Source organism: Canis lupus, chromosome 7 (assembly GCF_003254725.2).
Source record: "Canis lupus dingo isolate Sandy chromosome 7, ASM325472v2, whole genome shotgun sequence".
Taxonomy (NCBI): Eukaryota; Metazoa; Chordata; class Mammalia; order Carnivora; family Canidae; genus Canis; species Canis lupus.
In genome coordinates, this window is record NC_064249.1 from 66,327,373 (window position 1) to 66,340,998 (window position 13,626).

At 37.7% G+C, this 13,626-nt stretch overlaps 1 protein-coding gene across 6 annotated transcripts in view; it reads right to left on the bottom strand.

Annotated features, from left to right (window-relative positions):
• Positions 1–13,626, bottom strand: part of GREB1L (GREB1 like retinoic acid receptor coactivator) — a 269,533-nt gene that overhangs the window by 84,183 nt on the left and 171,724 nt on the right. For all 6 annotated transcript variants that reach the window (XM_049112844.1, XM_049112843.1, XM_049112842.1 and 3 more), the window contains 5 exons: positions 10,855–10,983; positions 7,712–7,828; positions 6,823–6,942; positions 5,701–5,838; positions 3,900–4,085 (listed from right to left, as the gene is read on the bottom strand). In XM_049112844.1, coding sequence (XP_048968801.1) covers positions 3,900–4,085; positions 5,701–5,838; positions 6,823–6,942; positions 7,712–7,828; positions 10,855–10,983 — 690 coding nt within the window. The remainder of the gene's footprint in view (positions 1–3,899; positions 4,086–5,700; positions 5,839–6,822; positions 6,943–7,711; positions 7,829–10,854; positions 10,984–13,626) is intronic.

A 13,626-nucleotide genomic window follows, 5' to 3' on the forward strand; every position in this document is an offset into this window, starting at 1 on the left:
CCTCACACTTTCCCTAATAGAGAATGTCACTGTTATCTAGCTATTCCTCAGCATTCTGGATTGTTAAGGATGGCATTTGGCCCTCTCTTCCAGCTGTGGTTATGGCTAAATTTATGTGGGTGACCGACAGCCCCTGGAATTAGGGGGATTTTGTTTCTCTGATTCTCTTTATAAACTCAACCAGTCTTTAGGATAAAACAAGCAAGTCGATATTTGGCATCCAAGGGACTCAAATGAACTCCTACATTTAGTTTAAATTGAAACCAGTGAGACTACGCTCACTCCTGCTCTTCAGTCATTTCTTTTGCTGTGCAGACCTGAGATTTGAAAGCTCAGGCTCTGGTAGACAGATAGAACCCCTCAGTGTCTGTGACCTGAGATCAAACACTAATTTCAGAACCCAGGGCTAAAATCCCCTTGGGGAAGAATACACGTGTAAAGGACTGGACTTCTATATGAGAAGGAGGCACCTTGAATGAGTCAGAATCTTTCCTTCCTCAATAGGAATTTAAGCTGGCTTTCCAGAGCCCCGCTCATATTTTCTGGGAAAGCAAGAAAATGAAGTTTTAGTAATATTTTTAGGATATAGAAAAGTAGGTAAAATATTAAATATTTTTAAAATAATTTAAATTGGGGGAAATAAGTTTTTTCATGATTGGTTGGATGCTAAAGGGAGGGAGACTGAAATCCTCTCAGAGTTTTTTCTGCCGTCCATGGAAAAAGAGGGCAAGAACCCTGCAATGGTAACATTGTGTTAATACTTCTTATGTCCGTCCCCCCCCCCCCCCCCCAGTTGCCTGCTAGAGGAAGGTAGATGCCTTTTTATCACCTAGAAGCTGCCAAAGCTTCTGTCTTCATTTTGCTTTATAAAATTAGCATCATGGGCAGTGATCACTAGGTACATACTAGGTACATACTAGGAGCTCAAAGTGTATAGATTTATATTGACTGTACAAATGCACAGTATAAATGAGTTGAAGGGAAAGTGGCTATTTAAAGCTTTCTTCCATCAGAATAAATGACAGCTCAAAAGCATGTGGCTCTGCTGCCATTCCCTACAGCCTCTCATAGACCCCCTGAAGGCTCAGAGGCCTGGTGAATAGGTGTGCCCATAAGGCTCACTCTAAACCATGACTGAGTAACATGTTCTATTAGGCAGCATAATTAATTTCACATATAAAAGCATTCCCAGAAAATAAGATTATCAAACATATTCATAATAGCATTCTCCATTGCCTTAAGACCCGTTTTTTAAATAGAATTTTGACTGAATTACTGTTAGGAATTGAGAAATAGAGGAAAAAGTACCAAAGTTTAAATGAGGTAAGAGAGCAAAATGCCTTGCTTCCAATCACCTCCCGTCATCCTCAGCCTTTATGATTAAATTGCAGGAGGTTTTTCTCCACTTCCCACAAGCTTGATAATAGTAATTTTTTTCCCCATCAGCTGCTGGTCTCTAGTAACTCAGCTTAGCCTAGGCATCAGTTTTGATGGCTTTTGAGATAGGGCTACCGTAATAAAAAAAGACAAGGTTCCAGACTCAGAGCCCTCCAATGATCAATGGATTTGCTAATTTCACTTTCTACGTCAAAAGATTTCAGGCTGTGAAATAACAGATTGATTTTTTTGAAAGACTTTATTTATTTATACATGAGACACACATGGAGAGAGAGGCAGAGACACAGGCAGAAGGAGAAGCAGGCTCCATGCAGGGAGCCCAATGCGGTACTTGATACCGGGACTCCAGGATCACGTCCTGGGCCAAGGGCAGGCGCTAAACCACTGAGCCACGCAGGCATCCAGAACAGACTGATTTTTTTTTTTTTAAATGACTATAGTGGAAAGACCTCTTCCTTCTGAAGAATCTTGTTTTTCTTTTTCCCTCTTATGTCCAGGCAACTAAGCCATCAAAGTATTAGATTTGTTCTTTTAAAAGTTTGGATTAAATATAAAAGTCTATAAGCAATAGCATATGTGAAAATGTTCTTGCTGCCCTCTTTAAAACCTTTAAAGGTAAAATAAACAAACGAATGAATAAACAAACAAAAATTCAAGGACTCCATAAGAAGGGAGTTGCTGAGAAGAGGTGTCCTAATGTACAAAATTTAGATAAAAAAAAAACAACAACAAGTAGCCATTCATGTTGCACTTTGAGAGATATATTAATTGGTTGCCAGTAAAACTCTAGAAATAACTGATCTTAAAGGGCAGAGAAGAGAGGTCTAATTGGATAGAGATTTTTCTTTTTAAGGTAAGAGCTTTTAGTAATTTGAGGAGAGACATTTTGTTTTGATCATTTAGTTCATTTAATTAACTTGAATTTTGATACTTTATTTTATTTTTTAAAGATCCTATCTACTTATTCATGAGAGACACACATACAGAAAGAGAGAGAGGCAGAGACACAGGCAGAGGGAGAAGCAGGCTCCATGCAGGGGAGCATGGAGGGACGTGGGACCCGATCCCAGGTCCCCAGGATCAGGCCCTGGGCCGAAGGCGGCGCTAAACCACTGAGCCACCTGGGCTGCTTGGACTTCGATATTTTAAATTGATATTAAAATTGAAAAAAAGTGCTGTACTGATTGGCTTGGTTTTCCAATAAATAGCATTACTCTATGTGGGCTTGTTTTACTAATTCTGGAGGCATCTGGAAGCCTTTTCGATCTTGGAACATAGTTGAAAGTCAGTATATGTAGTAATGAAAATTATGACACCAAATGAGCTGCAGACACAGGTGGTTTTTATAATTTTATTACCCACTAATCAGCTGATTAGCAAGTCCTAGGTTTATCATCAAAGTGGCTCATGAGATATCTAAAGCCTTGCAAGTTTCAAAAGCCCATGTCAAAGCAGGCCTTCAGACTCTTGGGGCACCAAGCCTTACAGCCACAGTTGCTAGCTGTTGCTCCAAAGACTAAATTTGGCCAGCTGAAACTTTTCTTTTTTTAACATTGTTTATCCCAGTATTTTTATTATTTAACACTTAAGAAATTTAATCTGTACTCTTGTGGATTATTTTAATGTTTGAAAATTCTTATGTGTAATTTTACATCTTGAATATTTTCCAAAGTAAATGAGTGGCTTGCGGCCCTAGAGTGAATGTATAATTAGGCTGCATGTTAGATGACCTGCTGCAGTTTGCAAAATAAAGGACATTGCAATGTAAATGTTGCTGAGTCACCACAGTATTGTCAGGGCACCTGCATACACCCACTGTGGAGCTCAGGAGGGTATATCAAATAAAGGAAGTGAAGGGTTCATGACCTATGTATCCCCCTTACCCTACAGCCTAAAGAGCCTTTCAGGGAGGTCCACAGACACTGCCTCAATGAAGAAAAACATGATGGGACTACATCAAAGGGGTGTAGCTGGAGAAGAAAAAAATGGATGTAGAGACAGTGGATAAACAAGATAAAAAGGCTAAGTAGAAAACTGTAAATGTGTAAGGCAATGGCTTCATTTACATTCCAGATGACACCTGCACTTTCAGAAGGGAGGCTTGGCCAGACTCCCCAAGGGAGAAGGGTACCCTTGACACAGCCCTTTGAGGTTCTTCCTCTATGTACCACTCTGGAGACCTTAGGACCATCATGCGACTGGACACTAGGTGGCGCAATTTATCTCCTCTAGGACCCAAAGAAGCAAGATTCTAGAGAAGTTAGGAGAGAAATGGGCTGTGAGGGAAGGCAAGTGGGAGAAAGGACTAGAAAAGAAATGGGAGAAGAAAGAGAACAGTCATAGAGAGTGGGGTTGAAGGAAAAGAATGTTAGAAATGAAAAGGGTAAAGTAAGAGATGGACAAGTGGATGAACGTGAGAAAGAGGGGAAAGAAAGGAAAAAAGCATGTTGCAAAAAAGAATAAAAATTGTCACCACCAAATAATTATTGAAAATCGCTTACCTAGCCGTACAAGATACTGTATGGTCAGAAGAATCATGTTTTCCACGCTCAGGAGTTGGCTGCCAGTCAACCCTAAATGTTCCAAATCTTTGTTTTCCAACTGTGGAATCTTGTAGCAATTCACCAGCAGAGGACTCACAACAATGTCACCAACATTTCCATAGAAATAGGGTAAAGTGCCATAGCCTGCCCCAATAGAAGCAGGTCAATAAAGTTCAACATTTCTTTTTAAGGTTCAACCAGGTACTTGCCCAACTAGGATCAAAGATGCTTAACAAAGTTTCCTGCCCTCTGAGATGGCTACCAAGCAAAATCACTCAAATATTCTAGGGAATTTCCTCAATGCTTCCAAATTCTACTCTTCTATTAAATCAGATGAACAGGAAGCACAAGACTCAGATGATATTATCTCTGTTTCCCACAGAAGGGACATGTTAATATCATATCTGCTACAGAGGATTGATGAGAATTTGCAAAACATCTCTGCATCCTTTTGTAAAATTGTAATGATAAAATATTTTCCAATAAAATTCTTGATCAAGTTTCTTTCCATATAAGAAGACACAAAACAAACTACAATAACATATTTCATTTCCTGAGGTTTTCTTAAACATTTTAAAAAGCTAATAAGCTCAAAGCAGAATCCTTCTAGTCCCAAGTACTTGCAGGTTCCTTTCTGCTATCTTAGTCATTTTTATATTCTCTTCTCAAATGTCAGTATATAGCCTCAAATTATCTTAGAAGTAGATAGGACAAAAATATATTGAAAATATAACCTGTTTGGGTGGTATAATGAAGAGGGCAGTCCCTCTGTAAGACTTTCCAAAAGGTCGCCATGTTCTACATATCTTTCCAAGGCTTAACTCCATTATGTACGCCACTCAAATGTTCAATAAGAACTTCCTTACCATATGGAATTTAAACAACTGGGATTCTTCTCCCAGTACCTATAGGCCCAGGAGCAGTGGATAGGACAGCCTGATAAAGGACAGGGCTTGAAGCAAAACCATCCATGCCAGTAGGCTCAAGTCAACCAAAAAAAAAAAAAAAAAAAAATCAGATAACATCTCACATAGACATACCCAAATGATCCAGTGGGGTTTAAACACCCCATCTATTTAGTCCTAAAGGTAAAGCAGGTAGTCTCCTGAGCTAACATAGTCCCCAAATGAGGTAATTCTTGATGTGAGTCTGAAAAGCACTAAGTTAGTCCTGGAATCTAAGGGCCTCTAAATTTCTACACCTCCACTTACAGACAGTTTGGAAGGACTCAGACTCTATAAAGATAAGTGATTCATAAACACTTCTCCATGATTCAGATATGCAACTCTGGGACCTCCTAGTTCTCCCAAGGGGGGTCTATTAGCTGGTTCAGCTTGTTTCTTTTCTCTGTGGTTTGGCTCCCTTTGACTGGAACATCCTTTTCCCCAACCTTGTCTACTTTCGCCAACCCTCCCGTTGGAACATCACCTCTGACAAGTCTTCTCAAACTCCCTCCAGGCAGAGTTAAGCTTTCTGTCCTTTGAGTTATTGTAGTTCTTGGCTGTAAACCTCTACTAGCCAAGTTTCACAATATTGTACTTATTTACATGATGGACTCCCCACTAAACAGTGCTCCCTGTGGGCAAAAGGACTTTCCCTTCTTCCCAACTTCTAGTCACATGCTTAACAGCATGAGGGAGCTGACCATTAAAAGCTGAAAGAATCAATATATGGCTGAATGAATACATGCATGAGTGCATTGGTAAATACACAAACACTGAACTGGAGAAACAGGCAACTTGGAATTCCTTTCCCTTACCTATCAGAATTACTGGTCTAACTCCTGAGTTACTCAGCAGGTTTTCAGGAACAATTACAGTTTCCCCTGCAGGAATGGGTCGAGGTTGTAAAATTCCAGTTAGTGGAGTCTGTGGAACGGGGGCAGATAAAAGGGACTCTGGAAAAAAAGTTGTTTGACAAGAAGGATTAGACATGAAAGTGAAATGAAATACAACTGATATCAACATAGTCTTAAAACTTTTCATATAGTTTTAGAAGTCTAATGGTTCATTCATTGTTATGTAATTAAACTAATTCATGTTTATTATATAAAATTAGAAGTGAGAAAAACAAAGGGAAAAAAAAACCCAATCATAATCACATCATCTGGAGATAACTACTGTTTAGCATTTTCCTAGTTTTTCCTTCTAGTTGTTTTTCTACATGCAATCTTTTGGATTCTGTTATTTAACTCCCTCCACCCCCACTGCAATTATCATGGCTTATTTGCTCATTAAAGAAAATTTGAAAAATATAGAAAAGAGTGAAGAATATATTCATCATTAATCAGTATAATCTAGAGCAAACAAAAATTTAAATTTTTAAAGAATCCCATTTATGCCTTAGAATTGGTATATTTACATTTGTCTGTGCTTAGTACAGCAAGGTAGACCAGTGTTTAAACATTTACCAGTAGGCCCCCAATGGCCATGGCTAGCTATTATAAAGGAGAATCAGTTGGTTTTTCAGGTTTCTAGTCACAGACGAAACCGTCCAGACCAGAAATAAAAGGTGTATGTCACAAAAGGAACCAGAGAACAGGAGAACATATCTAACACCACAAATAGCAAAGCAAGCCCATTTTTGCCCTATGATGGTGGGTTAGTAGCATTATGCCCTATATAAAGAATGATTTATAGATACTGTAGACCAAAACAAAGCCAGATAGTAAATTAAGATCTGTTGTGATGGCGCAAGTACTTTTAGGGAAGGCAGATGCGATGGAGACAAAATATCAGCTACTATTAATTTCCTTACATAAGACTGGACACAATGATTGGTTAAGAAAATTTATCTTCAAAGGTTCAGGGAAAGAATAGGAGTAGAAGATATCTCTGCCAATTCAAAAAGACTTAAAACCCATCTTCCGTTGAAATCTTACCAGTTCTTGAAAGAGGGCGAACTGTAGGAACAGGTACAACTAAACCAGGTTGTGGGACAGGTGACCCAGGATACCATCCCCGGTGTCGTTTCTTTGGTGGCCCAGAAATGAACATGGTAGCTAAGGCAAAAAAAAAGAAAGATGAACCTTGTCCTTAGCAGTGGAAGAAAGAAGAGAATTCAAAGTAACAGAGTCTTTAATTTGATTATACTCAGAAAGTCTAAGCCACTCCTTTAGAGGTAAAGATAAAATTAGAAAAAGTCACTTAGGGAGACAGAACGTAAAGACTGCTAACTCTGGGAAACGAACTAGGGGTGGTAGAAGGGGAGGAGGGCGGGGGGTGGGAGTGAATGGGTGACGGGCACTGGGGGTTATTCTGTATGTTAATAAATTGAACACCAATAAAAAATAAATTAAAAAAAAAGAAAAAGTCACTCTAACAATACCACCTAACATTTGTATGCTGTTTTACAATTTACAGTTTTAGTCAGATTATTTCATTCAATTCCATCAACAGCACTGGACATTGTAGGATAAGTATACTGTTATACCATTTTATAGATGGTGAAAGGAAGGCTCAGATTTGCCCAGGGTCATGTAACAGAGAAGAACCTTGATCTCTGTACTTTAGTCAGCAAAGCTCATGGTTTTTCAAGACATTTCCTTATTCATTTGTTTCAACATTATTTTCTAGGTAGGTTCATCCTTGTAAATCACCAAGATATTTAATCATCTTTGTTCACACCAATCATAAACCTTCAAAGCCTTCGATGAGAAGCTAAGGAAAAACTGGGAGTGTACTGTCAGATAATTTATCATTTCAGACTCCATAGTACTTCTTCCATAATTAAGGTGCATTATTTCAAAACTCTAAGATGGGTAATTGTACCTTGGTCTCCTGATGCATAGCTAGGTCTTGGTGACAAAGAGTAATTCCCTGGGCGGGCTGGAGTGGAGCTGGATGCACTGCTCTTCCCTCCATGGCTACTGTTTCCATTAGCAGCATCTGTAGCACACAAGAGGAATACTCAGAACAGAAACTGAGCAACACACTGTGTTCTGTGACACCGCAATGACACAATTAACCTCACACTCTAGGATTCAAAGACATCTCACTGATAAGACAGCTCACTCGTGTAAAACTGACCATAACCATCAGAGTTAGTAAATGTCACCTAAAAATAATTTTCTAGGATTCCAAGAGATCTTTTAGAATCATTTTCAGTGATGTCTTCAGAGATGGTGGGTGAAAAAAAGAGAACACTTTTTTTTTTAAACTTGGTATCTTGGAAATTTTCAAACTTACAAAAGTAGAGATAATAGTATAATAAAGTACATACCTACCACCCAGAGTCAACACTTATCAACACATGGCCAATCTTGCTTTAGATAAATATAGATTAAGATACTCCTTCTCTCTTCCCCCTCACCCAACATACCCACATACCTGCTCTAGATTATTTTGAAGCAAACTTATTTATATTGTTTAATCCATAAATATTTCTGTATGAGTTTCTAAAAGAAAAGAACTCCTAAAAACATAACTGCAATATCATTATATTTAAAATCAACAATGATTAATAATTTATTAATGCCAAATATCCCATTAGAGTTCAAATTTACCCCAGTTATCTCAGAAATGTTTTTTTTTTAAAGTGGACTTCCTCAAATTGGGGTTCCAAAAGAATCTACACATTGAATTTAGTTTTTATATCCCTTAAACCCCCTTTTTAAAAACTTAATTTATTAATATAATAATTCACATTTTGCACTATATAATGGTGTTCACATTTCATGGACTGTCTCACAAATTTTAAAAATAATTTGTTTGAATCAGGATAAGGTCATACACTGCAGATAGATTTAGGATGATGTCATTTTTGCTGAGCAAGTTTTCCAGACTCTGTATAGTGTCAGTTGCATCCCTTTTTCCCCCCTCCAAGAGCCTCCCTTAATCTGTAGGGTTCCCCTTCTTTTTTTTTTCCAATTAATTTGCTGAAAATCTGGCAGAATTTTACATTGTCTGAATTTTGCTAATTGGCTATCCATGGTGTCATTTCACATCCCCTCTATATATTAATTGTTAGATATAGAGGCTTGTTTATTTATTTTTATTTATTTTATTTTTTTATAATAAAATTATTTTTTATTGGTGTTCAATTTACCAACATACAGTAGAGGCTTGTTTAGATTTACGTTTTAGTTTTTGGGCAAGAGCATCTCATAAATATTGCCATATTCTTCCATCAGCAGGCACATGATAACTAGCTTTCTTTCTTCTTAAGATTTTAACATTGATCAGTGGGTTCAAGAGTTGTTAACCCAAGTCTCAAATTATAAAATTGTCCATCAGCCCTTCGTCTGGTGGTTTTAGCAACCATGCTGGTTACTGCCAGGATCTATAATTTTATTAACTTTGTTAATACCGTAAAATCTTGGATTCAGTTTGTTCAAGTCTATCATCTAACCAGAAGGAAGATCCTGCAAAAACTGTTGGAACAGTGCAGCCCTGGGGGCTCAGCGTTTTAGCGCCACCTTCAGCCTGGGGCGTGATCCTGGAGACCCAGGATCAAGTCCCACATCGGGCTCCCTGCATGGAGCCTGCTTCTCCTTCTGCTTGTGTCTCTGCCTCTCTCTATGTGTGTCTCTTATGAATAAATAAATAAAATCTTAAAAAAACCTGTTGGAACAGAATAAGAATAAAAGTGGTCAGGATAAATTATGATGCCTGTCATTAAATTTCCAAGAATGATAGGCTCACTTTCTTTTCATTCTTCTTCTACCTCTCTGACCACTTCTTTTCCTTAAACTCTGGAATTTCCTAAAATGTTATCCTTAGTTAACAGCTTGCCCTACCCTACCTTTCTCTTTAGCAGATCCTATTTACCCTTGTGATTTTAATCTCATGTACAATAAATTAGATGACTGTTGAGCAGCTCCACTTGGACATATGAATATCTCAAAGTCAACATGTCCACAGTTGATCTCACAATCTCTTCCTGAAGAAACTGCTCCTTCTGTATTTCCTGTCTTAAATAATTGTGTCACCATTAGCAGACAGATGGGTACACACTAAGACCCCTTTTTCTGCTTCATGCTTACATTAATCAGCCAAATTCTTCTGATTTTACTTCCTGAGTAGTTCTCCAATCTGTTTTCTCCTCTCCAACTCAGGTCAAGGGCCTCATCATTTCTCACCTAGACTATTGAAATGACCTCCAACTAATTTTCTACCTTCTTTTTTTCTTTTCTGCTCAAGTTCAAAAGTGTTCTAGCTCAAGTTCAAATCAGATCATGTTACTCCTTTGTTCCGTAAGTTATAGTATAAAATCATGCTTCTTACCCTGGCCTCCTGTGACCTTTCCCCTGCCCACACTACTCACTCCCCTCCTGCCACTCCCGGAGTTTTACATTTTATGGTTCTAACAAGTCCAAACCACTGGAAGTTCCTGCACATGTCATACTGCTTCTTTCCTTTCCTTTCCCTTCAAGCTTTGATCCTGGCTTTCCCCTGAATTTGAAATATCTTACCCCACTCCTCCATGCAGCGAGTATCTCCTCATAGTTTAAAGCCAAGCTCCTCCAAGAACTCATTCTTCATTATTCTCTAAAATGCTGTGCTAAAAACTCTCTCCCTCCTTTGTGCTCCCCCAACGAATTGTTGTATTTACTGCAGTGTACTGAAAATATTTTCCTATAGGTCTATCTCCTCTGCTAGGTTATACGTACATTATAAGTCAAGGATTGAGCTTTATTTGTATTTGTATCCTCTGTTCCTCAAAATAGCAGGTACCCAATAGATGTTTGCTGAACAGAACCAACCTCTGTCTCCCCATGTGCCAGATATCATTCCTTGACTCTTCTGCTTAGAGCATAAGGAATACAAAACTTTGTATAATAATACAATATTATAGACTGTCTTCAACTGATGGGAAAGAGCTGTTTTCTTCTACCCAATTGGCAACATGATTTCACACAAATTTTTTATAAACTATGTATTTACCAAAGAAATATAAGTGAGGAAAACATCACCTGCAGCAAAAGTCTTCCCTACAACCTGCAAAGATAAAGCCAGTGGTTTCACAACATTCTTATTCCGGGTCAGGTCCTGAGCTCCACTTAAATTGATTGCAGAATTAGCTGAACTGAGAATCGGTGAATCTGGAAAATGAAAGAGGTTGTTCAAATTAGAAACTATTTTATATGCAGGAAGGAAGTTAATTCAATAAGAATGAGGTGAGAGAAAGCAGATTGTAAATTTCAGTTTTATTCTTGACCTGTTTTAAGAAAGTCAGTTTCTCTGTATTCGGGTTTTACTTTCTTTTTATCTATTCAGCAAAAAATCACTAGAAGTTCCTATGTACTGGGTACTAGTCTAAGCACTTTAATATATCAATTCACATAATGCCTATAAAAACTGAATGGGGTAGGTAGTACTACCTTAAGGAGTGGTAGTCATTTAACTTGATCAAAGTCATATGATGTGGGATCAAGGATATTACTATATGCCATATTAACACTATCTCCACAGCTCCCCTTAAAGCTGTATTTTAATGAAATATATTTATCTCCATTCAGATGATGTTGTCACTTAAAAGGTGCCCTGCAAACTAAGTCATTGCAATGTAGGAGAAACACTTTCCTCTGAGGGAAAGTTTGCTTTAAGTTTTGGAATAAACTCAAATTAATTTACCTATGTAAAACCAGGCATATCCAAAAGAAGGTTCCTATTTGGATTCAGAAAATAATTCAGCTCAGAAAAACTACATGCCATTTCAGACAGGCTATGGGGAACATTAACACAAAAGCCAACTGGATTATTCCAAAATGACTATAAATGAGTATAAACTCCCAATCCTTGACTCTACTCTGCCAGAATGGCTTAATCAATTAATACCAGCAAGTGTTGAAAGGGACCATTAAAACTCTCTGAGAGTTTGAAAAGAAAAAATGCTCTAAAGAGTAGGATATTGATGGTACTACATTAGGAATTATCCAAAAAATAAGTATTCAGGGGCGCCTGGGTGGCTCTGTCAGTTAAGCATATGCCTTCTGCTCAGGTCATGATCCCAGGGTCCTGGGATCGAACCCTGTGTCCAGGCTCCTTGCTCAGTGAGGGGCATGCTTCTCCCTCTCTCTCTGCTCCACCACCCCTCTACTCATGCTCTCTCTCTCATCCTCTCCTTCTCTCAAGTAAGTAAATAAAACCTTTAAAAAATAAGTATATAAACCACAGTGTGATTCCTGATATGTCTAATCAGTCTTCATAAGAAGTCAAAAAATTGAAATGGTCTCCTACTGGCTCAGAAGAGCTAATGTGCCTCTTTGAGGGCGGGACTTACCACCAGGGAGTGATTTTAAGGTCTATAGGAAGAATAGAGGTCAGCAAGTGCACATTCAACATTACAATGTTGCAGGAAACTGAAGACTGTTTTTCATGTCTTAATAGAGAATCGTATAGGGTAGAAATCCCAGATGAGTTTGCTGTGCTATTATATAGGTTGGTCATTATGTTTCAGGCCACAATCATATTGCTTGGAACAAGACTAGTAACTTACTACAGTAGTTTATAATTTTAGCATATTTCTAATAATCCAGGTAAACATATAAGTAAAATGTAGTTAATAAATTATGAAGGATAGTAATTCATCTTATTTTTTCAAAACGCTGAATTCAAATTAGCAGAGATTAGTATTTCTTAAATAATGAAAAAGAACAAAGTTAATGTACGGAAATTAATCTTCATAATAATGAACATTAATCAATAGTTAGATAAAATGCCTAGGAGTAAGCTTAATAAGAAATATACACAACTAGATGCAGAAAACTTTACAATACTTCTTAATATGATGTCTTGGTTTTTTTTTTAGCATATTTAGGGAAAAAAGGAGAGATAAAGTAAGATTAAATAATATTGGCACATGCTCATAAATTTGAAGCTGGGTGATAGGTCCTGGTATTGGTTCATTATATTAGTCTTTTTTAAAAAGTTTTATTTAAATTCCAGTTAGTTAACATACAGTGTAGTATTAGTTTCAGATGTACAATATAGTGATTCAACAATTCCATGCATCATCCAGTGCAAATCACAACATGTGCACTCATTAATCCTTATCACCTATTTAACCCATCCCCCCACCCACCTCCCTTCTGGTAACCATCAGTTTGTCTTCATAGTTAAGAGTCTGTTTCTTGATTAGCCTCTTTCTTTTCTCCCTTTGCTTGTTTTGTTTCTTAAATTCCACATATGGGTAAAATCATATGGTATTTGTCTTTCTCTGACTTTTTTGCTTAGAATCATAACTCTAGCTCCTTTCATTTTGTTGCAAATAGCAAGATTTCATTCTTTTTATGGCTGAGTAATATTCCATTGTGTGTATATGTATGTATATTGTGTATATATACATTTGTATATATATGCCACATCTTCTTTATCCATTCATCACTTGATGGACATTTGGGCTGTTTCCATAATTTAGCTATTGCAAATAATGCTGCAATAAACATCAAGGTACAAGTGTCCCTTTTTATTAGTATTTTTGTATTCTTTGAGTAAATACCTAGTGGTGCAATTGCTAGATCATAGGGTAATTTAATTTTTTTTTTGTATTTTTTTTTAAATTTTTATTTATTTATGATAGTCATACAGAGAGAGAGAGAGAGGCAGAGACACAGGCAGAGGGAGAAGCAGGCTCCATGCACCGGGAGCCCGACGTGGGATTCGATCCCGGGTCTCCAGGATCACGCCCTGGGCCAAAGGCAGGCGCTAAACCGCTGCGCCACCCAGGGATCCCGGGTAATTTA